This window comes from Cygnus olor, chromosome 11, assembly GCF_009769625.2.
Source record: "Cygnus olor isolate bCygOlo1 chromosome 11, bCygOlo1.pri.v2, whole genome shotgun sequence".
NCBI classification, from domain to species: Eukaryota; Metazoa; Chordata; class Aves; order Anseriformes; family Anatidae; genus Cygnus; species Cygnus olor.
In genome coordinates this window covers 12,882,096-12,908,467 of record NC_049179.1, presented here as the reverse complement: position 1 = coordinate 12,908,467, position 26,372 = coordinate 12,882,096, and the positions used below count along the sequence as shown (strand labels likewise).

Sequence of the window (26,372 nt, the reverse complement as noted above, 5' to 3'; positions counted from 1 at the left end):
GGAAAAGACTGTCTTGTGCAACGTAGCTGTTGTCTGGAACGTGGCAATGTGTGAAAACTGTGACTGTGCTCAAGGCAAAACTAATTAATCAGTTTGCTGAGCAATGTAAGGACAGGACAAAAACTAGAACACCTCAAACTATTGGCTTTCTCTCCTATTAACACAAGCACTGCTTGGACTTGGGAGGGGATCAGGACAGAGGCTAAGTTCCATCATCACTTAGATTTGCTTTGCCCAGTGCAAATGTTCTGTTTAAATTTATATGTTGCTTTTTGGAAAAGGTTATCACCAGTAGCAACGGGCAAAATATTTGGTACTGAATAGTCTGTAAATTTGTCCTCTACAATCCAAATCTTTGGATTTGGAAAATAATTTGAAGGGAAGGAAGGATCAGCTCCTGTATCTGCTGTGGTTCCAGACACATCTTGAGTTTAGGCAAAAGAGAACTCTCATAAAAAAATAAATTCAATGGTTCCTCTATTGCCTTCTCAGAAAAGTGTCTCCACTTTGTGGTAACTAGGATGCTACCCCAGGGCAGAAGTATCACTCTACCTGTGAATGGTACTGTTTGACTTTTATTCTGAAGCAACAGTTCCTGCCCCTTCTGCATGCTATTTCCTTTAACTGCAGTTATTATTTTTTTAATCTACTCACCTCTTGGGGTGAAATCTGTGTCCCACTGAAATCAAAGGCAAAACAGCTAACTTCAAAGACCTAATAATTTCTACCTTCTCGTTCCTCATAATAATTATGCTTTAGATTTCAAGTATTTCCTTTTATTTATTTGAACTCTTCATTTTATTGCATTCTTCCTTTCCTGTCCCTTACATGAGAAGAGAGTAAAGAAACCCAGCTGATTTTCCCTATAGTAACTATTATTTCATAAACCTTTAACGATTCAGCTCCTTTCTGTAGAGAGAGTTCACATCACTTCAGTCTTTTCAAACAAAATCCCAGCCTCTGATCAGTGTTCATTGGCATTTTCCTAGTACGATAACTTTGAGCTATGTAATGAAGATTGACCACAAGATCCAATATCAAAGCATACCATTAGTGCAACACGGCAGGCGCAGCAGAGTTTCTCTCTCCCTCTCTCCTTTTCCTTACGGCTTCTTAAAACATGCTTTTCTGTTCACCACTGGGCACTGAACAATTACTGTACAGGGAAGATGGCAAAAATTGCAAAAGGTTACAGTGAAACATCAAGAAAAAGCAGCCCCTCCTTGTGATATTTATTTTTCTGCTGCTGGCCCTGGCAGAAGTCCAGATTCTGAACGAACAAAACTCCCAGTGGCTTAGGAACTACAGAATTCTGCCCATAGTCAGGAAATGCAATAGCATATGACAATGGGAATTAAAAGAAAAAAAAAAAGAAAAAAAAGCTTTCCAATCCTTTCGAGCTTCCAGCTCAATCAGTTTGGATCAAAATACAGGGACTGTTGAGATTTTGCATGAATGAGTTCTCTATTGCTAAACAAAAACATGTGTGTGTTACAGTGTAAGACAGTTAAATGGTAAACAGTACGTGGCTCTGCTGCCTCAATGATGTTTCATTTTCACAGTACTAGAACTTATAAAATTCCATTTTATATAGAAGGCCAATATCCTCTCTATTCAAACACAGTGCGGAACTGTTTCCTAAAACAGAAAATCACATCCCTATTTCTGACCTTTCCAGGAAAGCTACTTGATATCCACTGTTCACTACTCAGCATCAAATCATGATTCTTCTAAAGATTAGTATTTAAAAGACTGTGGTAAAGTTTATTGTCATCTAGTGATTCAAGTTAAAACTGTGTCCTTTATAACATATTTCCCTAGGGTAACTAATACCTGAAAACCCATTAGCTGGGAAAATAATGCCAAATTTTCTTCTTTTTGTAAATACTTAAAATACAAGGTAACCACTATTCTATTATCAGGGGCAGAGAGTTTCAGGGCTACTGTAGGTGCTGTACAAAGCAGAAATTTCAGCTTCACTTTTTGTCCCAGTATGTCATTCTCCTGGAGCAGATGCTTGCCTTCACAGTCCAAATTTTATCTAGAAGTCACAGGAGACCACTAAACATGAGACCATGTCAGCAAAATTTTTACAACCCTTTTTAAACTCTCTCTCTTTTGAGAGTTTAGTGAGAGACCAATAAAACCAGGATCTTCAAGCCTCATAATGCAAAGGGCAGCAGGTGTCTAAACACTCTTGTTGGCCATTTCCATGACCGGACAGGTCTGAATGTAAAATTCTGCTTTCTGTTTACATTTTCCAGAAAAGTACAGGATGCATGGTTTGTGAGAACATTCCAAAGAGGTCTCACTATTTCAATAAATTAGCATTAGCTGTCTCAGAGATTTTTATTTTTTTTTAATTTACAAACTCTCTATGTAACTTGTTCCTACTTTCCCCTGAAAGCAGTCACGCCATTGAGAGAAAGTAGGTTTCTGAAGCAAGATTGCTAATCATCAATGTGTGAGCAGAGCTAGGGATCGACAGGCAGAGAAGAGCAGACTGATGAATGAAAAACAGCTGAGCACGCTTAGGGACATGGCAAAAAGGTGGCTGTCTGCTCCTACCACTGACAGTGGATGCAACTCAAGCAGCGTTTTGGTGAGAGGAGCTGCCATAATAATAGAAGGGACTATGAACCATTTATTTCACAGCATATTAAAGGTGCAATTGAGAAAATGGGCAATCTGTGGCATAGTTCTCATTTCCCACATACTCCATGGAAGGAGCAACAATTTTCTGAGTCCTTGATAAGGCTGGATCACAAAGGTGCAGTCTAGCCCATGAAGGGGAGAGTATTTAAAAACTAGCAGGTTAAAGGGACCATGACACTTTGTGATGAAAAACACAAGGAATTGGTATTCAAAAGTAGCTCCTATTATTATTATTTTGCTCCTGGAGCAGAAGCTGCCTATGAAATTGTTACTAGCTTAATGTTTAAAATATCTGAAAAAAATTGTGTGAAACATGCTTGCCATCTCAGCCCCCAGCAGCAAATCCTGCCCTCGATTAATATAGATTCCCCCATGCTCCCCTGTAGGTTCAACATGTTTGAACCCCATCAATCCTAGGACCAGAGAGCGACGCATAAAAATAAATTACACAAACCCCTTAAATGGAGTAGCGCCTTTGGGTAACTGGAAGTTTGCTGGAAAGTTTCCCCCAATACAGCATCCCATTGCTTTTGTTTATCTATCCTTGCTGACATTTTCTTCAATTAGGAAACAATAGCTCCGTTCCAATGTACTGAGCAGAATTACTGAAAACAAGTCACGTGACGCCACGAGAGTGTGTTTTCAATTATTCACTCTGTCTTTTTTTGCCAGGCCTATGAAGAGGAACAGCCTTCTGCAGGAGTCAGGTTTGTCTGCCTCGCTGTTGTAAGTTTGTCCTTTTGAATTTTTATTTTACAATTACTGATTTTTTTTTGACTGTAAATTCAACTCTCAGAGAGTTTCTTGCTCTTTTATTAGAGAATTTCCAAATCTCTTGCTCTTCCTGCTGCCTGGAAATCCTTGACATCTGCAACAGTTCAGTTCTAATAGTACTGCTCAGTAACGAATCTGATGAAGATCACAAGATCTAGATTAAAAAGGCATGCAAGGTATCACGCTATTAGCACTTGGTAATGTAAAACTCATCTTGCTCTTGCTAGTAAAGAAGCTTTAACTTTCCTATTGTCTGGTTAACAGTAGTGCATTCCCATTCAATCTGGGAGCTACACCAGATTATTTACATCTTGTAAATGCTTGGTTTAATATCAACCAAAAATTTGAACCAAATGAGCACAGCTCAAATCACGTACTTTGTTTGCAGAAGGCAGACTGAGTTAGGACTTTTTAGATTTAAAGCTGGAAAAATAAAGCTTGGGGAAAAAAAAAAAAAGAAACAGAAGGAACATTTGGTTTGCATTACAAACCACAGACAACTTCCATCAGGCATGCTGAAGGTATAAGAATGGCAAGAGAAAATGACAAGCAGTGAGTGCACAGGAGGTAAAGATGAATGGGTTGGAGAATTGACTTTGAAGTAATTGTCCATGCCCACAATACCTTGAATTCAGTTTGCTGTAATATGGTAATTAATCATAAAGCTTTTCCAGCACTTGTGATATTGTTTTCTGTGTAACATTGTGTTTCTGGATATTTTTATTGGAAAACTTATAGAATATGTTTTTGGTGGCTCCTATATTTCTGTCACTCACGCAACCCTGAATCAGCAGCTCTGGAAAGGATGTTGCCTTAGTTAAAGACCTGGGTTGTAATCTAATCCCTAGAGCAAGAGCAAGCATTTAACTGAAAATCTTCAGGTCTAATGGGCTTATTTTCACTGCAGCCACTGTGTTGAGATACTAGGTAAGTCATTCAGGGTTAAATTTGGTCTTTGAGTGAATAAAGCTCAAAGGAGGACGAGGAAGTAGCTGATGCAGCAGAGCTAAAGAGAAATTCTCTCTCTATAATGTAAAATTTCTCAGGAGAATTGCAGAGGGGTGGGATGGAAGAGTGCACTGGAAGCAATGTTTCCTTCCCTGTGTCAACAGGTGCTTCTGTTTTCCCTGCATCCCAGATGCTTAGCACTAGTCAGAGGCACCTTTTGAAGCATTTACTATTGATGGCAGTGCTCGATCCTGATGCTCTTCAGCTCAGCAGCTTCAGGCAGTGAGAAAGGCCTCCCACATCTCCCCCCATCTTTTATTCTATCCTGCCAGTCTCCAGAGAGCTGTATTTTGACCATTAAGCTATTAAGTCCTCTGCTTACCCATGAGCTTAATGGCTGTGATTTTTATTTTTATTTTAATTATTTCTCTTCACAGAAGTAAGAGTGCAGTTAGTATTTGCACAACATAGTATTTCATTCAAGGATTTCTATTTCTCCTAATTTTCTCCCATAGGCAAGATTGTTTAGGTATGAATGTGCAACTTGGGCTCATTTCTGACAGTGTTATTGCTAATATCTAATAGTGATTGCCAGAATCACAAAAGAAACAACAATCCCTTCTATAGACTTTCAAGTGAGCGCAATCCACAGACCTTCAGCAAGTTAGTTCTGTTGCTTTCTACCCAGGTGATGAGGTAGAAACTTGAAGAAGTTACCTTAATACATCACCAGCAAAGCATGAAGTTCCCCTCATCCTAACCATCCTATTGCTTTTTCAAGTCCACATTCTGGTCTAATGGGCCAGATTACATTTTTTCCTTCCTCTGAAATACCTTCAGACGTACAGGAAAAGCAATATCAAGCTTTACAAGATAAAATTCTTAATATATTAGTGACTCTAACAGAGATTTCTCAACCCCAAAATTGAAACTAAGTTCATACCTATTATGGTATACTAAAGTTCTGTGCTAACCAAAACACTAAAAAGGTGTTTTTTTTTTTTTAATAAAAAATAAAAAAAAAATCACCAAACCCTGAAAGTCTTAATATATTAGTAGTATCAGTCATCTTTTAACTAATGTAATCAGTGAAAAATCATTGCACTTTTCATCTCTGTACTTCAAAATAAGTTCTGAGAAGTAGCTTCTCTCAATAGTGTAGAAAGGGAGATTAACCTCAACGAAATAAGATCACAAGTCAACCACAAAGTCCATCTGTTAAAGCTGAATTCCATGTCAACCCTTTCCCCATCCCGTCTGTATCCTTACATACAAGTTCAGATGTCCTTTATTTCAGTGTGAGCTGTACATCACAGGAAGGGAGCGTGGCTGTGCTGTTGGGTTGTCCTCCATCCACACTTGTGGCTGCATTCAGACATGGTTGCAAGTCTTCATAAGAAGAGGGGGAATTCTGAAAAAAAGAAAAAAGAACATTCAGTGCACTAAAGAAAATACACTAACTTAGTTTGACCCTGAAAGATTTCCTCATGACAGTGTGGGGAAGGCTGGGAGCCCAGTAACTTTGGTACCAATATTCCTGTAAAGTGGGGTCATATTTTTCCACATCAGCAGGGAGGCTCCCAAAGACACACAGGAGAGAGTCAGAAAATAATGGTTTTGATCAACTTGACATGTTCTCCAGAAACTTTAAAATTTCAACTTTGCCATGGCACCATGTCTTTCTGGAAATCCTGAGGAGTTTCTGAAGTGTTGGGGATTTTATTTTGGAAGAGAGAGATCAGGCAGCAGATCAATGTTATGACTGGTATGACAGAAGTAAGTTATAATTGAGGGTTGCAGGAGCATTACCTATCAAAAACATCAGAAAGGAGTGCACTCCCTGGGAGAAAAAGGGACCTCTTTTCTCCTCCCGGAAGAGCTATTTCCAAGGTTTTTCTTTTATAAATCCAAATTCAGATTCACACTGGATTGTGTACTTCTCCAGGAATGCCATATAGCTCCTTTAAACAGGCAGCCAACCACATAGTGCTTACCATCTTTTTTCCTTTTTTTTTTTCCTGGTTATTTGTATGAGATGAAAAAAGCAAAAAATATAATCCTTAGGATTTATTATATGGCTGTCTTGTGTTTATTTATAAATATGGGTCTGGTTTGGCTAGAATTTGCAGGCCTATGTTTCTTGTCAGGGCTGTAAGGAGCCTTTAGAAAATCTGCCTTCTCCTATTTCCGTATCACCATTTTGGGCAAAAAGTGCATATGTGCCCACCTAATTCTGCATCAAACCCAAACCAGACAGTTTGTAGCACACTGTACAACCGTTTTCTCTCAGTGGTATACTTGAGAATGTCTTTTGTAATAAATATGATAATCAAAATTAAGCAAGCCAAAGCAATTCATTTAGACTTCCTCACGTTGATTTTTTTCTAACACCAATAAATTCCTAACAAAATAGTTCCACACAATTTCTGAGAGAAAAAGGAAACAACTTTAACAAAACTCCCCTTTGCTATCTTAACATGCTCATTACGTTTTTTTCATTTTACAAAAGCTCCAACTTGTCACATTTTGATTGTATAGCATTTCTTCCATTTTCTCTTAATTTGGTATGCTGTATCATACGCTGAAGCAAACCATTTCTGTAATGGGACACTTTTTGATTGATGTATTGGAGCTGTAATCCTTTATAAAGTTCAATCCTTAATCAGATATTCATATCTAAAGTGCTTCACTGGATCTCTGTTACTGTTAAATGCAAAGTCTTAAGTGAGTTCTGGTCTGTGAAGGTAGGAGCTTTATAGCAGCCTGACATTCCTTACTCTCTCACGGCTAAGATCTTACTTTTGCTAAACCACTTACAAATCAGATGTGCCAGGCAGAGAACTTAACCTCGACAATTTGATTAATCTTTGAATTATAGTGGTTTCATGAATCAAACTTCAGAAGGAGCTTCCTCTTTTCAAGTAATGTTAGCAGGACAGAATAATGCTTTTAAAGTATCTTCCTTTTCAATCTAGGATTTCAACATGCAAATTCAGCAGAAGCCATAAAGCAGTAGTACAATGGAAGCATCAAAAACATTTATTAAAAGCACTCCATTGTGCTTGGGGAGCATGGGAAGAGAATGAAAAGGTGAAGGAGAATTTAGTAGAGCACTGCACAGAAACAGAATTAGCAAGTCATGAGATATCACGTGGCTGTTAGCAGACTGAAAGGCTCTGTTGATTCAATTTATTCATTAGGGCTTTTCAGTAGTGTAGGTTATTAAGTAGGGGTATATTACAACTTACTTTTTATATTTCCTTTCCTTGAGGATATTTAGCACCAGAGAAGCGGAGAAAGTTATTGAAGGTATCATGCCACATAAGTGGGAGAACGATAGGAAAAAGAGCAGCACCACCAGCTCTCTGAAGATGGATCGAAAGAGCAATGCTGGGAACAGGAAGTCAAGAAAGTTTCGCTCCATTTCTAGATCACTTATATTGTGCAATGCCAAAAACAGTGATGATGGGTCAAGTCCTGATGAGAAATGCCCTGATCCCTTTGACATCTCTACTAGCTGGGGTCAAGAGGATTTTGACTGCTGCCCTAGAACACAACTGCAATGCACAACAGAGACAGAAGACAGCCCACTTGATCCTCCACGTGTGATCACCAGCGTAGTCCAGTCCAAGGCTGCAGCAAATGAGAACTGCAACAACATGAGAAGAAAGTTACTCATCAAGGTAGGCAACAGCGTGTTATATTGTAATGTCTCCTATTGCAGTAATTCCTAAATGGGTTAATTCATATTTCTCAGGAACACAGGATTCCGTCTGTCTTTTTCAGAGCTTATGAGCTTGCAGTGTTCCTGCTCTGTATAAACTGCATGAAAATGTATTAGCTTCCCAGCTGTGCTGTTACACTCTGCTGATTAACGTTCTACTGAAATCAGTGACTGATTGGTCACTCCTCAGTGTATTCATACTAGCACAGCTGATGCTTCCTACTTGAAATATGTACTCAGCTCAAAATACAAAACTGTCGCTATAGGAAAATGAATGTGAGCATAAATTATATTAACACTGTTAAAGACGCAGGAGATTCAGCAGGCAGATTCCATCTGATTCAGGAAGGAGGTAGTGGTGGCTCCAAACCAAAGAGGTCACTTTCTAAAGAAAATATTTACATCTTTTTAGAGATGTAAATGTTCCATTTTTCTTTAATCAAGAAGCAACTATTTTAACCCCCAAACCATTTTTCAGTCTAGGCAATGTATTTTGGATGCCTTTAGAAAGTTGCTTCTCTGTGACATATCCTATTTGTTCACTTTCTGTCTACCTGTTGGTGTGAGGGGGAAGGGGGATGTCACTGCAACTATGATATGATTTTTAATAGTCTGTGTCCTTCCAGCACCTAATATCATTCTAATACCCAGTATTTTATGCTTTTTACCTATGCAAATAGTGGCTTATGTGGGAAAAAAAAGGTTTTCACCTATAATATTTCTCTTACATATTCTATTGTACTTACCTTCTGTAAAAATTGACTAAAATCAGACCTCTACATGTAAAGACAGAGTGGCACTGAAAATCTGAATCTCCCCTTACTTCTTGAGTTTCTTTCTGATGATCACAGCACACAGTCCAATATTACAAAGACTACAGCAGGACAGAATTCAGGTGAGGAGGTATTTTAGCCCCTTGGCAAAACCACAGAATGAGGACAAAAACAAGCTAACTTCCTATTGCATTCTGACAGAGAACATAAATAGGTGGAACTGACCAAAGTCCCAAAATACACTCAGTCACCTGCAAAACCATACAGCCTCCTCCCATTTGGAAACAGTTCACATGCACTCTGCTGATTTCTATGTGTGAGTAAAGAAGGAGCTGGCCTCTGTGGATTCTCCCCTTTTCTCTTTTATCACAGCCTGAAACACTTTCTTAGGTGTGTGTCAACTGCTGCAGTCTGATTGATTGCATACCTCCAAAATATGCCAAGCTCCAGTAACTGTCATGATCCATATGCTTGTGAAACTACTCAATATCTTATTGCAGACTCTAAGTGTAGATCATTTGGTTTTATAGCTGGGAAGCAGCTCAAATAGGGATCTGGGGAACAGAGTAAGTCTCATAACTAATGCTGTTGCACAGGTAAAATACAACTGCTGAGGGTATAAATCCTCTCTTAGGTTGGAATGTTAGTGTCACTGAACAGGGTGGGTCAGGAGCCTGGATGGAGGATGACATAAACCAGTCAGTAACCCAGGCCTTTCTGGCAGCATTTGGGTAGCTTACTGCCACTATAGACAAAAGGCACAGTAAATTCTTTCTCCAGAGCTCTCATAGCAATATAAAGTTCTTCAGGTGCCACTTGCTAATATTCCTACCTTTAAGAGTCATGGATCAGCAACTCTAAAGTCTTATCTCAGCATGCTAAATATGATAACTCCTACGCTGACCTTACCCTGTACCACTGCTGCTGAGGTTTTGCCCTATATTATGAAAGCAGTGATCTTTTTTTTTTCCATACGGCATAAGCCTGGCATAGCAATCTTTCTATACCATGTGTGTTAACTTAAGCTTAAAACCTCTCTGTCTAAGAAAGGAGTCAACAACTATTTTTCAAGTTCTAATGTACCACACTCTCTTCAGTCCATGTGACACTTCAGAAATTCACGATGTGTGACTCAGAGCTAAAGGGTCCTTGTCTTTGTTCAGGAAAATTGATTCCATTCTTTCTGTGGTGTTGCTGAGATTATTCCATTATTCTTCTGCTTTCCAATGCCTGCAGCCTTAAGCATGACTCTGAAGGTGCTAATAACTCCCACAGAACTGAATAACTTAATGTTTTCTGTCACACTGGAAGTAGAGAAGAATGTTTAAAAGTGCAGCATGATTTACTGCTCCCTGAGACTCTCTTCTGCAGAGCTAAAGGGGAACCTGGAGCATCAGTCTTCCTGATACTAGTTCTTCTCTACTGCTCAAAAACTTAAGTATCTCTCTGATCCATACCCTCTCAATTGCATGGGATTCACTGTTACAGAAACCATACTGCACTGATCGGGATGGGACTGAAAAGTGATGTCACTGTTCCTCCACCATCTGACCCCACAGCACAGTGCAAGCACTGACTTGTACTAACACACACATTTTTGTTTTTAACCACGGCATTCGTAGCCAACGTTTATGCTGCTAAAAGTTGTGACACTGACTACCATTTTCATTGTGATGATGTGTGGCAGTACAGGGCGATGAAGATGGTGAAGGGCCTAGAGGGGAAGACATATGAGGAGTGACTGAGGTCACTGTGCCTGTTCAGCCTGGAGAAGAGGAGGCTGAGAGGGGGACCTCATCGCGGTCTACAACTTCCTTGCGAGGGGGAGTGGAGAGGCAGGTGGCCTATTCTCTGTAAACACCAGTGATAGGACCCGCCAGAACGATGTTAAGCTGAGGCAGGGGAAGTTTAGGCTGGACATCAGGAAGAGGTTCTTCACCAAGAGGGTGGTCGCACACTGGAACAGGCTCCGCAGGGACGTAGTCACTGCACCAAGCCTGTCTGAATTTAAGAAGCGATTGGACTGTGCACTTAGTCACATGGTCTAAACTTTTGGGTAGACCTCTGCGGTGCCAGGAGTTGGACTTGATGATCCTTATGGGTCCCTTCCAACTCGGGATATTCTATGATTCTATGACTAGAAGACAGGGATTCAGTTTATAATTGCATCTTCTAAGCAACTTCCTTCCAAAAGCATATGGCATGGTGGCACAGTCACCGTGTAAAGGACAGACAACTTTACCTGTTGTCATTGACACGTCATCCATAGTGAGGTTATAACCTCTTTGGTGGAAGGGAAGAATGTTGAAACAAGACTTAAGTAGGAGCCTATCAACATCTATTGAGTGGTTCATTACATTCAAGGCAAAAACTTCAGTGAGTGCTACATCCATGTAAACTATGCAGTTACCTGAGACATTTGGACATTCAAATCCTGACAAAAGATGCCCATTATATTTTGCATAGGGCCCTGTGTACCAAATCTTAGTGGTTATGCCCTTCCATGACTTTAGCCTACACTGTTGCCATAGATATGTCATTCTCCTGCTGAAGTCCTACCTTCCAGTCACTTTTTTTTTTTGTCACAGAAAAGCTGTTATGACATGCAGAGAACAGAGAAGACAGGAGGCAATCTGGGAAAAGGGAAAGGGAAAAGGGAAAAGAAAGAACTATGAAGACAGGAAAAGAGGAAACAGAAAATGTATACTTGACTATAAAATACTTCAAAGCAAGTGAAGCAAGAGGAGGAAAAAGCAACAGCCAGGAGCAGCGAAGGAATCAGACTTACAGCAAAGCGCATTAGTTAACTATTCCACGCATCCTATCAAATACCACATTCTTCCTTTTTTTCCTTCTCTGCCTCCCCAGTGCATTTTGTGCATTGCAACAGCAGCTTTATTCACCTACATGTTGCTCAGCAGAAAGGCAAGTATAGATGACACACCTAAGGGCCATTAATTCATAGACTTCCCAACAATTTCTTTCTTTCTGTCTGACCGATTGTACAGGAAAGCAATAAAAGCAAATAACACATAACCATGCACACCCAGGCAAAGAAAAGCTGGATCAAAATCTTATAGCACATAACTCACACGCTGTAAAATTGTACCTGGGAAAGAATATCTCAGTCTGATCCATTACTCTCTCTTATCCTCTTCAATGCATCTCCTCTACTTTCATTATATATTCTAAATAGCAATGATTTTTCCCCCCTTCTCTAAATGTACTGCTAACAATGATGAGAACAGTCTTTTAATTCATTTGGTTCTGTGTTCCAAGATTCACTCATATTGACTCTTTCTCATTGTGCCTACAGCACCTGGCATTACCCAGGCATCATCCATTCAGCCAGCTCCTGAACCACTTAGCTTCTAAAGTGAGGCGTACTTACTCTGGCACTGACAGAGCTGGAAAACCAGCTTGTCAATTTATAAATAAGCAGATCTCCTTTATAGCTTGCTTCTCACAAACTCAGCAGTTTCAGTTGGCCTGAAAGGGAAAAAAAAAAAAAAGAAAAAGAAAAAGAAATTATCTGATACATGATGTACTGACAAAGCAAACACTTTTGAAGACAGCCTTGCCTGCTCATGTCATTACAAACTCTGAGGCTTTGTCAGTTGTAGGAAGGATGGACAGGAGTAGACAATATCGACTTGTTCTTCAGAGAACAGCAGTCTATGCTGGGTATGAGAGACGCTCCCAGAAGCATTCCATTACAGTCAGTGGGCTCTCCTCCCTGCACTGTGGGCAGTCTGGGAAGCACTGAGGTACGAGCCACAGAGGATGATGGTAGGGGTGAAAAAACATTTAGAATAAACTGTAACATGGAAGGGATGGCTCTTTACACAAACATTAGATCCAAAGTGATCTGACTGAATGGTTCCTCTTGGTTCTAGAAACTTCTCTGTCCTTGCTCCCCTTGGTCCCTGACCGTCTGCTTGAAGAAGGAAAAAAGCAAAAGGTCATTTTCTCTCTCGGTCGTCACAAGAATTATTTTTATTAACTCGCCTTTGTGCAAAAGCCAGTTAGTTGGCTGCTCAGTACCAGGACAAGTGTTATGGCAACAGACTGTAATGTCTTGAACATGAGCCTATGGGAAGGATGGAAAAACAAAGCAAGTAAGGGAGACTGTATTTATTTAGACATTTATGTTTTCTCCTCCCTTTTTCTATTTGCTCTGTCTTCCCAGTCTTCCTGTTTTGTGACATCAGGACCATGCTATGCCCAGAGCAAGTTGGGAAAGAAGCTGTTTTATTAAGATAGTGCATGCTGCAAAACGTGGGCCATTGCACAGGCTCCCAGAAAAACATACCAACGAAGGGTGGAAAGGTCTGTCTGTAACATCTAATATTCTGATTGTCTACGGAGGGCAGAACCCAAATCCCATGCCCTGATTCTTGCATAATCTAAAGGCATTCTGGCTTCTACCATTTTATTAATTGCAAAGGGAATATGCTGCTAGGAAAATGAATTACATCTACTATAAATATTTTGGAAGGACCAAGGCATCGGCTGGGGTGTCAGAATCAGTGGAGTCACGTCAGTTTGTGCCAGATATAAGCTGGAACTTTGTTAGAAATTATGCAGAAAAAAATGGTTCTTGAAGAAAATCCCCAAAGGCTGTATTCTCTTAAACTTCCACTTGGAAATCCCAGGCATTTCACAGTCAGAAGGCCAGAAAAGCCAAATATTTAAATTCACTATTGTACTGTTGTAAGACTTTTTGTTTTATTTTTTATTTGTTGGCCTTTTTTAAACAACAGTCAATCAGCTCATTGTCACATGGTTAGTTAACTGAGTCAAAGACCTTACTTGAACTAGCCTTGTGTAACACTTTACTTCATTTCAGACAATCTAACTACTGTGTCTTATGTTAAGAGTGCACAAAAGTTTTTTAGTTTTTCAGAGATGCCATGGTTACCCTTATTTCAAAACAACATCTGGAACGAGATGTTTTTGAGACGGGACTCTGGGCTAGAAACGTTTAATGAGAACATGAAGGGAAAAGAAATCTCTTAAATGTCAGATAGAAAAACATCCTCAAATTTTTCATCTGGCATGACAAAAGAACGGGAGCAGAAGGATAGAGTTGGCCTGGACTTGCAAATGACTTTTCCAGAACAAAACACATGAAAAATTAATCTACTCTCACCTGCAACACAAATAAATTTAAGACGACTCTTGAACTTTGATTTTAATGTTTCAGCAAAGTAGATTCAGCTTAAAGACTAATTTTGTTTATAATGCACTTTCAAAGTGTTGGGTTGCAAAGGCCCTTATAAGCAGAGAAAGATTATATTCACTGGCAGCAAATACACATTTAAACATATGTTCTAATAATGAGAAGGCAAAGTTGACCTAGAATCCACTTGCACACACACCAAACCTGTCAACCTTACTTTAGCAAATTTTCAGCATTTGCTACATTCAGAGCTATAAATCACCTTGCAAAAACAGCAGGACACATTAAAAGGGAGGAGGATACAAAACAAATACTGCCTTTACTTTTGGAACCATCAGCAGTATTTCTATGCATAAAATAACAAGTGAGACAGGAAATAAAAGACATTAAAGAACAAAACCCAAAGCAAATTGACTGCTGGAATGTGAATTGGTCAAATGTTTATTTTTCTAAAGAACAGCTTTTATTAATTTTCTGTCATGTTGCAACAACTTGGATGTGAATATAGTGATCTATATCCAGGATCCCAAAAAGTGCAAATGCTGACAACATACAGATATTTGCCACATGTCTCTGCAACCCAGTAATCTTTTTTAATTTTTAAGTAATTCACATAAATGAATTTTGAAAACTATTGACACACAGAGCCTATTTGAAATATAGCCCAACCTGTTAAGATGACTACAGATTTAAACAAAATTTTTCCCAAGATTTTTCTGCAGTTCACAATGAATTTAACTTCTTTTCTTCCAAATGAGTAAGTGTATGCAACTGCTCTTAGAAAGAACATTCATATAAGTTCTCATTGCTGTCATTTCACATATATGTACCAAAATTACCACCCTAGCACTTGTCCCATTGTACAAAACACATCGTTCCCAAAGGACTTAAACAGTGCAGCAAAACAAACAAACAAACAAACAAAACTTCAGAGCCAAACCAATTGTACCTCTGTGAAGTCCTGAGAAACTGATGAGAGCCAAATGCCTTTCTGACAATTAGATTACAAAGGGTTTTATAAATGCTATCAATGCAGCAGCTGAGCACTATAAGCAAGTTACTGGAAGAGTAGGAGCATAACTGATGATGTTCTTAACAGAGACAAGTAAGGGACAATCGGAAAAGGCCCACCATTAAGTTAAAATCAAGACTGAAATGGAGAAAGGGGAACAACTATGCAAAGTTCTCCATGTGGGTGCCTAACCAGTACCAGTGAGAGCACGTCAACATATTTCAAGGGAGCGGTACACAAGACTAAGGGATCCTACCTTTAATATCTACCTTACATCTTTTATGTTTTAGAATTAGCACATTGCCCTTCTGAAAACCTTAAAAATTTAATGGATGCTTCATGTTTGCAGAATGTAGCCCGTAATTTCTTACTAATACATAAAGCAAAGAACTAATGTAAATAAAGTTAGCTAACAATTTTTGCTACTCAAGATCTGACATTTCAAGACATTAGAATTCTAATCTTTGTTTTGTCACCATGCTGAAGGATTTTAAAGAAAAAAAGAACATTACATAGTCCTGATTTCAAGCATGTATTTTCCAGATACTTACTTTAGGTAAAAAGTAAATACAGAAGCTCCAAAACTAATACTAGAGTTCAAACAAACTGGTTTAAAATGGAATTTTGTCCGTACTCATGCACTTACCTATCACTCACTAGAAGTACTCTTCTTGAACAAAAGAGGCTTCGTAAAATTCAGACACTCCTCATTAATGGCAGACAATCTGGAATGCAAGCAAACCCACAGAGTTAACAAGTCGGTCAACACAAGTATAAACCTTATCCATTACCTACTGAATTCAGCCTGTAGCGAGCATACGGCTCAAACTCAAATACTTCTTTCATTCACAGCCTTAGATTTACTCTGGCAGGTCTCAGAATGGGAACCAGGCTTCAACAGCCAGGATGTCAATGACCTTTATTGGAATTGTTGTAAATTCAAAGTTTGCCTTTGCTGTCAGTCAGGTATATTGTGATCCCTATTGATCTGTGGTGAAAGGGCATCATAGTTCTAACCTTCAGGGCTGGATGAACTCTGCTTAGAGCAGAAATGAAACCCTAGTGATGCTGAAGAAGGTGATTACATAGCTTTCCTTGTGTTGTCAGAAGACTTTAAATCACTGGAAATAGTTCATGGCACTCTGACCAGGGGATCCTGGAGCAATACTGACAGTCAATTGACATATATTGTGGACAAGACAGCAGTCCTGACAACAGCCTGTCCTAACGTACGAAATGTGCTTCCCCTTCAGAAATCTATACCCCAGTCACACAGATCTCTGGGAACAAGCCTGGATCCAGGATACACTGAGGACCCTCTTCACTTTGTGGAGTATGGAGAGGCTGGTGGGGGTAGGGAAGGTGGATTTAGCAGGGAGGAGAATGAGCGAATACTTGAATTAGGAGATGTAACTGAGCAAATGGAGAAGAAATTGTGTGCTAACTTCCCAGTTTCCTTTGTTTCTTCAGAATTTTGAAGTGTTTAAGCATTTGTGCTACAGGAGTGTATTTCCTAGACGAATGTGTTGTCCTTTGTATGCTTAGTCAATTCATTCCTTGCTTTATTTACTCATATGACTTAAGACTATTTCTCTTTCTGTATGCCCACATGTTAATGATTCATAACTGTGTTACGAATGTGCTTACAATTAGTCCTCCAGATGCAACACACAGACTACAGCAACCTCAGCCTGGAGCAGACAAAATCTTCCACTGTTGCAGTCATCTTTGCTCCCCTGCCCCCTCCTTAACAAGTCAGCAGCTGGGGTGGAGCTTCCAGTGTTTTGTATACACTTATTTTTCATTCAGACATCTTGTGTTTCTGGCGTATTTCCTTTTCTGGTGTATGTTTGCTTTTCCTCCCTGTCTTTTCTTATAATAGTTAGCATAGGCAAAATTTATCTAGTTACTATGAAAAGTGTATTATCAGTTCTCTTCCCCTCTGTGCAGAGGCACTCTGCTGTAGTACTTCCCTCTTTTAGACAGAAGCCACTGATGTCCTAAGGAAAACATTTTTTTCTAAACACTGACTCTATAATATAATTATTCGTTCACAATTGCACAGTGTTATAAAGGCCTGTTACTCTTAAAGGCAGTCTGGTTCTAAGGACATTTTCTGCATTTCTTAAAAAGGCTCAAGATAAGTAACTTTTAACATCCTTGGTATGTTTTCTTTCAATGCAACCTTTCATCTTCCTGAATCAGGACAGCTGCATCTGCAGATTGTGTACAACCACAGGGAACAGCAGCTCAGCAATCAAGCTCTCTAGGAATCCAAACTGTGCACCTCTCTGGAAAGGGTTCACAGGCTGCAAGGTACCTGCTGGAAGCACAGCAAACAGGTACAGTATGTATGGAGTTAGCAAGCTTATTAGGGAGCTATTTGTCTGCATGGATTTTGCATGACCATGACAAGCACAGGTTATTTTCTACTGTCATAGTAGCCTGGTTGCAAGTTATTCAAAGTCCTTGAGCATCTGTCTACATACAACAAGCTGGCCAGCATGGGAGCTTCCAGACAGGGAAATGCAGGAAAAGGGAGGGAATGGCTCACGCTTGAGCTCTGCCCCCATAGGTAGTACAGATACTAGTGGCTTGAACCATTTGGCACTGAGAACTTAAGGCTAAACAAGAGCCTTGATAGTAAAGGTAGAGTAATTAGAGCCCAGGAATGCTTACAAGTAAGAGTATTCATGGTCAGGACAGTGCAACTGGCCACATCAGGGTGTCCCTGGGTGCCTGGAGCAGGACTGCAGCCATACAGCAACAACAGCACCTACCATGGCTTTATTCTAAGGTACACTTCAAGTCTAAACTGTATCAATGGATGCAGCGGTAGGAAAGGTAGTTGTTGACCACCAGGACTGAGCAGAAGGGAGTAGCAACAGGAAGAAGTCCTAGCAAGGGGTGGGGTGCATCATACATTAAAACATGCCATGGCAGCTCTGTTCAAGGCAAGGGGAAAACTGCAGTTCACTCCTTAGTAAGGCATGTAGCACACTAGTGCCATATCGTTCTTTGTCTGTAAAATGATATGCATGCATGTTCCCTTTTTTTTTTTTTTTTTTTTTTTTTTAAGGGATGGTTGTCTGAGCCCAAGGGACGAACTATTAACACTAAATGGACAATCACTTAAAGATCTGTCTGGCAAAGAGGCTGAAACTCTCATTCAGTCATCAACACGGCTGGTGAACATAGTGATGGCTAGCAAAGTAAGCATGAAAGTTGTGTTTTCCCCTCCAACTGTGGGGTGATTTGACAACATTTACTTGAGAGAGAAGGGGAATTTGTGCATCAGACATTTGAAGAACATGTTTTTGCTCTTCCTGACAAAACCCCAAACCTCTTGTGGTCAGACTCTGGTAGCTTTCAGCATAGCTTTTTCCCAGATAAACAGAGGCTATGGGGAAGCCAAGGCCCTGGGAAATTCTAGCAAAGGCTGTACAATCCCTCCTTTTAGAAACCAATTGATTGCTAATTTTCATTTGCCATTTGGAAGTTGAGCAAAGACAGAGGTGGATTAAAGGAAGATCCATGAATCCAGAAAGCAGGCCCTGTACTGAAGTAGTGAGTTTGTTCTTTTTTTTTTTTTTTTTTTTTTAATGTACGGTCTACAGCTAGGAAGTTCTTGGGATGAATGTTACTGGAGTCTGCTACAGAGACAAGTCATCTTCTGCTTTTTAATCTACAGTAGAATCACATAGAAAGCTCTGGTATAATCCTGGAATGAGAAAACAGTCCTGACTGAAGCTGCTATCAGGTCTGGTACAAAGTACCTCTTTCTAAGATTGTAGTGTTGTGAACTGTCTCACACAGATGTCTACTGGATTCTGCCAAAATTTTTGTTTATTTTCACTCCTTTAAATGCCTAAGTGGCCAGAGATGGACTATATTAAACTATTGTAGTATAGTACCACCCAAGATGCAGCCAGGGGAACTGTGCATTTAAAGACAAATCTGCTACAAAATACTTAAGGTTAACAGTAAAGACTTTTCATGCAAGCTGACTCATGAGAGAAACACTGCAAAAAGCAGTTTCATAATGCTTCTTTAAGGATCTGAGTTTTTTTTTTTATTTTATTTTTTTTTTATTCTGAAAAGCTCCCTAGAGGAAGGGACCAGAAAGCCCCAGTAGGATTTAGCTACTTAGCAGATGTCTCCACCTGCTGTCGAAGGGGAAAATTACCATTGCTTAGTTCATGAGAAACAGCACTACTGTTTGGCTTCTGGAAGAAAGGATTTGTCTTGGTTGACCCCAGACAAGGTAGAACATACAGATCCTGCTCTGATGGTACTCTATGACTTTCTTAGCCCCTGCAGAATATTGCTGACCAAAACCCTTTTATATTTGGAATTTTATTATACTTCAATCAGTTTCCCTTTATGGTCTGCATTCAATAATATTCTTCCTTTAACTGTGGTTCCTTCAACAATCAATGGCATTCGTTGTGTCACGACAGAAATAGGGCTATCAAAAAACATATATATCCAGAAGTTATTCCTTACATCAAACTGTTTTTCAGTTGTTATCATTTATTTATTTTCAAACTGTTTTAAAAACTTGTATTTAAAAGCCTGAAAGTGTCACCTACGTGTTTTTAAATGCTAGAACTAACGGCCATAGTTTGAAGTACAAGTTTCCAATTAGAAGGAGCTGAGTTTTTGGAAAACACTAAAGCCTAGGCCGCAAAGGTTTTTAAATGCCCGGATCATATTTGGTCATTCTTCTAAGATCAGCAGGAGTTAGACACCTATTCACCTTTGCAAAGCTGGGTCTAAACATCTTCTTTTTGAAAATAATGACCTTCTAAGACAAGGAAAGCTTAGTACCCAAAAGTGCCAGTCACCTCCAAAATTAGGCAAGTATGGCTACAGTTTACCCGTACATCAAAACATTAGTCTCTCTGAATTGGCTGGGGATGTCCACTAATTTGCTGTCCATTCTGACTAAAGACCAGAATCTATTTCTATGTTATTCCTTTGGCAAGTTATAATCGTGTTTTTTAGCAAAGCTTTGAGCTGTGTTCTCTTTTATCATCCTATTTATTTTAAATAATTATCTTTGCTCAATGTTTTTGATTCAGATTGCAATTTGTAGAAGCCGAATTAGTAGAAAATCTATTTTTAAATTGAGATCACTTTCAATAATTTCTTGCAGTCTTATTATAAAAATTCAACATGTGGAAGAATTTCTACTTAAAATGTCCCTGGTGTTTTTGTTTGTTTTTAAGGAAACGTCAACCTGTAAGGAAAGACCTTTGGAAATACAAAACAGTTGTTTTCTTCACAGTAAAGCCACATGTCAACGGACTCGCAGTAACTCAACCAGTAAGTTGCAAAGAAGTAATCTTTCTTCTTGTAATATTCGGGGAGCAAACAGCACAGCACTTCATCATGTGATGGTACTGCAGTGTTGAAAGAAATTGCAGCCATTGTCCAGACTTAGGTTGGCATCCTCAGCTCTGAACTGCTGACCAAAAATCATCAGCGTTTATATTCACAGTATCCTACAATCACGGGTGTTGTGCAGAAATTTTTTTTTTTTTTAAAGGTGTATTCTAAATAAACCAATGCTCTTTTGGTAGGGAATGTTTGCTTTTACTATACTTAACACTTATGGATACTCATGCAGTTAGAATTTAAAAAGATCACTCCCTTCGCAGGAATTTACAACTGGAAAAACATTTCTAAGTAAAATTTACCTGATCAGATCAATGTGCAGAAATGCCTAAAGCTAGGAGAAGTAACCAAGACCTTTCCCCATGTCCGTCAGGCATAAACCCATACTGGACAGGGGAGACAGACTGCACAGCACCCCGGAAAGCCGTGCCCTTCAGAGATCGGCAGCCCCACGCTCTCCATACCAGTCGGAAATCACTTTCCCAACAGCTGGACTGCTCTGGAGGGAGAACCCCAGTAAGTACTACAGGAAATCACCTGAAAAACATACAAAATACACTCAGATGAGAATCTTGGAATGACGCTGGCAGCCACGCTTTCCGCCAAAATGTGCCTTCCTCTCAAGCCCTGTCAGGGAATATGGCGCCAGAGACACCTCCTGTCAGGGAATATGGTGCTGGAAATGCCTCCTGTCAGGGAAGATGGCGCCGGAGACACCTTCTGTCAGGGAAGATGGCGCCGGAGACACCTTCTGTCAGGGAAAATGGCACTGGAGATGCCTCCAGTCTCTGTCATGCCTGCTACCTCTGTTTAAAACCCCACATCTCCTCCATGAGGAGCAGGAGAGCGGGCAAAGCACTGTGCCAGCAAAACCCCTTTTCTTCAGCAGCTTCTCCCTCCCCTTGCCCCGGCAGGTTTTACAGTGTGTGTAAATCACCCCGTGTGGTTTGCACCACCTTGGTAGCCACCCGGAGCCGCCTCAGAGCTCACCGCTGAAGAGGCCCCTTCCTGGGCGTCTCCCCGCCGCTGGCCATGGAGATGCTCTGTGCACGTGGCCGATAAAACCCCGGCCTGAGCTTCGGGCCCTGCCGCCGTGAGCCTCCCGAGTCACCTCCGTTGGCCCAGACACGGCCACAAGCAGGTATGGACTTGCCTCGTGGCTGGTAGTCACTGCCCCTAGCTGTGTGAGACATCCCCCTTTCTATTCCATTGGGAGTCAGACATATTTCAACAACCTCATTAACAATGCCCCTTTGCTATCCAGGTGGATGCTAAGTAATCCACTTCAGGCCAGAAGAGCAGAGGCAGGTTAGAGGGCATGTGGGTATTTGTGGCTGAAGTCCCCAGATTCAAGCCTGGAGTGGGGTGATGGAGGCAAAGCTCATCACAGTTGGCTGCCACCTTCTGAAGCCTGGCTGGGGGACTCGTTGCTGCTGCCCTGCCTTTCCCTGGGCAGTCCTTCACCCTGAGGGCACCAGAGCCTGACTGACAGCTTTAACAGGGGGGTAAGGAGGTGGCAAACTGGAGCACAAATCCCAACCAAACAATGCCCATGCAGACAGACCCTCAGGGACTTGCTGGACTTCATCTTGCTTGAAGGTCGCACGTGGCAGATGCTGCCCATCCATCCACAGAAGATCTTTGATGGCATCCCAGTTCTGGTTACTGTTCTGTGTACATCACACGCAGAAATACACAGCACATCCTGCACAGCCAGAAATAGCTCCTCTCACAGACAGAAGCAAAGGAAATTTGAAGATTTCCACTTTCAGATTCAGGAGACCTGAAAAAGGGGAATAACCAATCACCCTGATGTGGCACTGTACACTTACCAGGGTATATTTTTGGTCTTTCATAGGCACCTCCCTGTTCTTATGTTCCCAATACCATGTTGAATAAATAAGCTTGTATTCAGGTCAAATTGAGCCTTATTTTCTGGTATATGTGAAAGCCTAATTTTTCACTGATGTTCCACACACTTTCGCACCTGCTAGTTTCACTTTGCTGCATAAAAAAAAAAAAAGTGTTGAATTTGCTTGGACTTTTAAATGAGTGCTGTTAACTCTGGCCCTGCTGAACCTTGTTCTTTGTGTTAGCTTTAGGTAATGACTTTTGTCAATGCTTAAATTAGTTTCTAATTCCCAATTCTATGTTGTTAGGAGGTTTTCATTAAATATTTCATTAAAGGTTCATTAAAATAGGTCAAATCTCAGGGGCTGGAATTAATATATCTACTAGCTGTGTAATGGAGGGAGAAAGCACTGAGAAATTCCTTGTTTTGGTTATCAAGCAAAAAGAATGTGCTTCACCCGTTTCAGATGTAGAAAGAAACCTATTTGGTTGCTTATGGAAAACAGTGCAGAGTAGTTTGTAGTATGAAGGGCTTTTGTGAGCACTAATTCATATTTTTGGGGAAATGCAGAAAAGGGGCTCTGTATGTCCCATTATATTCTGTGGCAAAATGAGGGAAGAAGTTAGAACGTCTTGTTTCTTACTTCAGTTCTTAGAGGTAAATACCATAATACTTGTCTAGGGCCCCTAATATCCATAAACAAGATTTTGGCATGGATAGTCAAGTGAGACAACAAAAATGTGTCTTTCTACACCATCACACAACCTCAAGGGCCAATTGTTTTAGTTTTTCTCTAGTTTAGTCACTACAGGGTAATTTCAGTAAGCAGGACCTCAAAGTTCAAGTCATGTGCATTTAAAGATAGCAAAAGACAGACCACCAACTGCTGAACGTACCACAAAAAAGGCCTGTTTTAGCATAAAAAGCCCTGACTACTCAGTGTGGTCTTCAGTTCCATGCAAATTGATCAGCTGAAGAAACAACCGGCTTCTGAAAATGAGAAAGATTTTTTTAAAAGCGCTTAGTAACATCAGTTATAAAGAAGAACATTTAAAATAAACAAGTTACTCTAATCTACATCAAAAATATATGGTTCTGCATTAAGAGTATATCTATTTTTTTTTAATTATTATTATTTTTTTTTTATGTTCACAGGCAATTTCAAGGCCGTCTAGATCACTAAGTACAGCACAGCTAGTGCACACATCTTGTGGCTCACAGGCTTCAGTAATCTCAAACATCGTACTGATGAAAGGACAAGGGAAGGTGAGGCTGGTTCTGTTAATATAACATAAATGGAGTTTTAACTTATTTCCCAAATGTAAACTGCGAAGTTCAAGGAAATTACTTCAGGGTGTTTAAGTTGCTACTTCTAGATTACCAACTAATATCCAGGCTTTATTAGGAGTGATTAGTTATCATTATTACCTTCTTAACTTACTGAAATATACCTGTGAAATGAACTGAAGCACAGTCTTCAAGTTCTAATAACACACTCACATCAAGCTAGCAGCATCAGTGCTGACGTTCACTGCTACTTTTTTTTCACAGTTAGAGGTAAGCTCAAAATCAGACTCAGTGTCATCTGTGGGTTTGAAATAGCACAGCAACCATAGCGCTTCCTTCAAGTCAGATGTGAGCCATAAAGACCGTTCTGTTGAGAAGGAAAACAAGATATACCAGGAAACACACACAACCTCAATAAAAAACATTTGCAAAAACCACAGTAAAGTCTGGAGAAAGACAGAAGACAGTTATATCTAGAAAACTATTGTCACTGAAGATGCAGAATACAGAGAGAATACAGAAGCTATGAACTCAAAAATATACCTTTTGAACTTGTTGAATGAGGTTCTAAAGTTATTAATAACTATTTAAGTATTTAATATTTTAATTATAACTATTTAAGCTGTGAGATGACTCTCAGAAGTTATTTCATGAAGTATGATAACCATCATTTACAAAATCATCATTTATTGTCTGTGTTTTGGGATGATGTAAGGACATCATCAGCATAGAATTTTAATTTTTCATTTGAGAGATGTTAAATGGCTTCAGAGGTACAAATTAGTCTTATGACATCCTTCTAAGGGTAGCAGATAGCATTTGACTTTTTATATAAGAAAGAAGGGAAAAAAATAAATCAAAGAGAGGTGTCTACCTACAAGGAGCTATCAGCCTTGCTTAAGCTTACAAGATGCATTAACTCTGTTTGGTAGAGGGTAAGAGACAGCTGTCTCCACAAGATCTTCCTCTAAATGTCTGCAGTTAGTTGCAAGACCAAGATCTTATATGGTGGTTTTATTACTCTCGCTTATGGGAAAGTAAATCAAGGAAAACAACAGATAAATGAATCTCTGAAAGTCGCATACTGGTCCAAGATGGAAGGAGGGGGGATTTAGAAGCCTTCCTGTGTGTTTATAATTAGGAAACAATCATTTGCAACTGAAACAAAATGCAAATCATGAGAGTATTCAACTGAATTTTTCATTTGCTTTTACTACTGGCATATAGTTTTTTTTTTTTTTTTTTTTTTTTTTTTGTGAGTTTTTTTTTCATGGATTATACTATTCTGTTAGCTAGTACTGCCTATATAGCTAATGCAGAAGACACTGCAAATAAGCTATTATGACAACTGAACTTAGGCTCTCACACATCGTTTTTGTTCCATAAATTAGGGTCTGGGCTTCAGCATTGTTGGAGGGAAAGACAGCATTTATGGGCCAATAGGCATCTATGTCAAAACCATCTTTCCTGGTGGAGCTGCTGCTGCTGATGGAAGGCTACAAGAAGGTGGGAAAACCCTCTTCTCTCCCTTTTCCCACTCCAGATTCCCAAAGAATGATATCTAACAGCAGATTAAAGTAAAGCTGAAATGATACATAAGCAACTTTTACATCTGCATCCATTTTTGCATTTCCAAGTCTCCTTTTGAGTACACTTATAATGCAACTTACTGCACAATATAGGAATAGTAACAATGTGACTTTTCTTTTAAAAACAGGTGATGAAATCCTAGAACTGAATGGAGAATCAATGCATGGATTAACACATTATGATGCTCTACAAAAATTCAAGGTTATGTACTCTCCTTCCAGCACAATTTCACTCTTTATATGCAACATGCATGTTAAGTCAACCCATTCAATCATCTTTTCTTTCCAACAGGCCAAAAAGGGTCTTCTGACGCTTACAGTCCGGACAAGCTTCAGCACACCACATTCTGCTTCCAGCTACTTGTCACCCCACTTATGCCAGTCACTGAGCTCTAGTATATGCATAACCAAAGAAAACAGCTCTTTCAGTTCAGAAAGCACAACATTCTCATTAAATGCTACAAAGCCCAATGACAGGGTAGTAATGGAAGTTAGCCTCAACAAAGGTAAGTTCCAAAATTAATTTAGCACTTGCGACCAAGGCACTGATTCACAAAACACTATTAATTTAATATCTGAATCTTTCCTCACTCACCTGGTTCTTTTCTTAAGTTTTTCTTTCCTACCATACTAAAGTAGATCTCGGTACCTGCCAGTAGTAACAACTATCCTTCAACAGCACGTTTTTGAATACCATCTGTCCTCAAGAGCCAATCTTTATGTTTTCGTTTTTTTTACTCAAGCATTTGATTGTCACATTCATGTCCGTCACATGAAAAAGTAAATCTCTTAGCAACAACTACTAGTTATTAAGCAGATTATGCAACTTTTATCCTTTATTATTCAAGGATATTTTATTATTTATCCTTTTATTATTCAAGCAGCTTGTTTCATTCTTGAGAAGGCTTAAAAAGAAATAAAATACATACCTATCTTCTTGTATTTCTATCATCTATTTATAAACAACAACAGACAGGATGAAATACACTTTTAAACATGGGAACATCAAAATAACGAACAAAGAAAAGCGTGTGAGGTAACAGCATGACTTATCAAACAGTATGGGATCTGGCATTAGTGTGCAAAAATGAATTTGCAAAAATCTTAAGCAGCATTATAGAATGCAGAAAGAGGATTGTGATGATACATCAAACAATGACCACACATCACACTTAC

The 26,372-nt window shown here is 39.6% G+C and overlaps 1 protein-coding gene and 1 long non-coding RNA gene across 4 annotated transcripts in view; one reads left to right on the top strand and one right to left on the bottom strand.

Annotated features, from left to right (window-relative positions):
* Window positions 1-20,907, bottom strand: part of LOC121075956 — a 37,643-nt gene extending 16,736 nt beyond the window's left edge. For 2 of the 3 annotated variants that reach the window (XR_005823268.1, XR_005823270.1), the window contains exons 1-5: window positions 20,771-20,907; window positions 15,715-15,793; window positions 7,969-8,026; window positions 5,651-5,788; window positions 1,049-1,156 (exon numbers count right to left, since the gene is read on the bottom strand). This is a non-coding gene — a long non-coding RNA (uncharacterized LOC121075956). Of the gene's footprint in view, window positions 1-1,048; window positions 1,157-5,650; window positions 5,789-7,968; window positions 8,027-12,265; window positions 12,808-15,714; window positions 15,794-20,770 lie in introns of those variants that run through there. The other variant, XR_005823269.1, reaches the window with a different exon arrangement.
* Window positions 3,366-26,372, top strand: part of IL16 (interleukin 16) — a 39,779-nt gene continuing 16,772 nt past the window's right edge. The window contains exons 1-10 of the mRNA XM_040569757.1: window positions 3,366-3,381; window positions 7,658-8,060; window positions 17,274-17,410; window positions 18,148-18,280; window positions 20,300-20,396; window positions 20,842-20,984; window positions 23,476-23,586; window positions 24,999-25,113; window positions 25,325-25,398; window positions 25,489-25,702. Coding sequence (XP_040425691.1) covers window positions 7,692-8,060; window positions 17,274-17,410; window positions 18,148-18,280; window positions 20,300-20,396; window positions 20,842-20,984; window positions 23,476-23,586; window positions 24,999-25,113; window positions 25,325-25,398; window positions 25,489-25,702 — 1,393 coding nt within the window. The 5' untranslated portion in view covers window positions 3,366-3,381; window positions 7,658-7,691. The remainder of the gene's footprint in view (window positions 3,382-7,657; window positions 8,061-17,273; window positions 17,411-18,147; window positions 18,281-20,299; window positions 20,397-20,841; window positions 20,985-23,475; window positions 23,587-24,998; window positions 25,114-25,324; window positions 25,399-25,488; window positions 25,703-26,372) is intronic.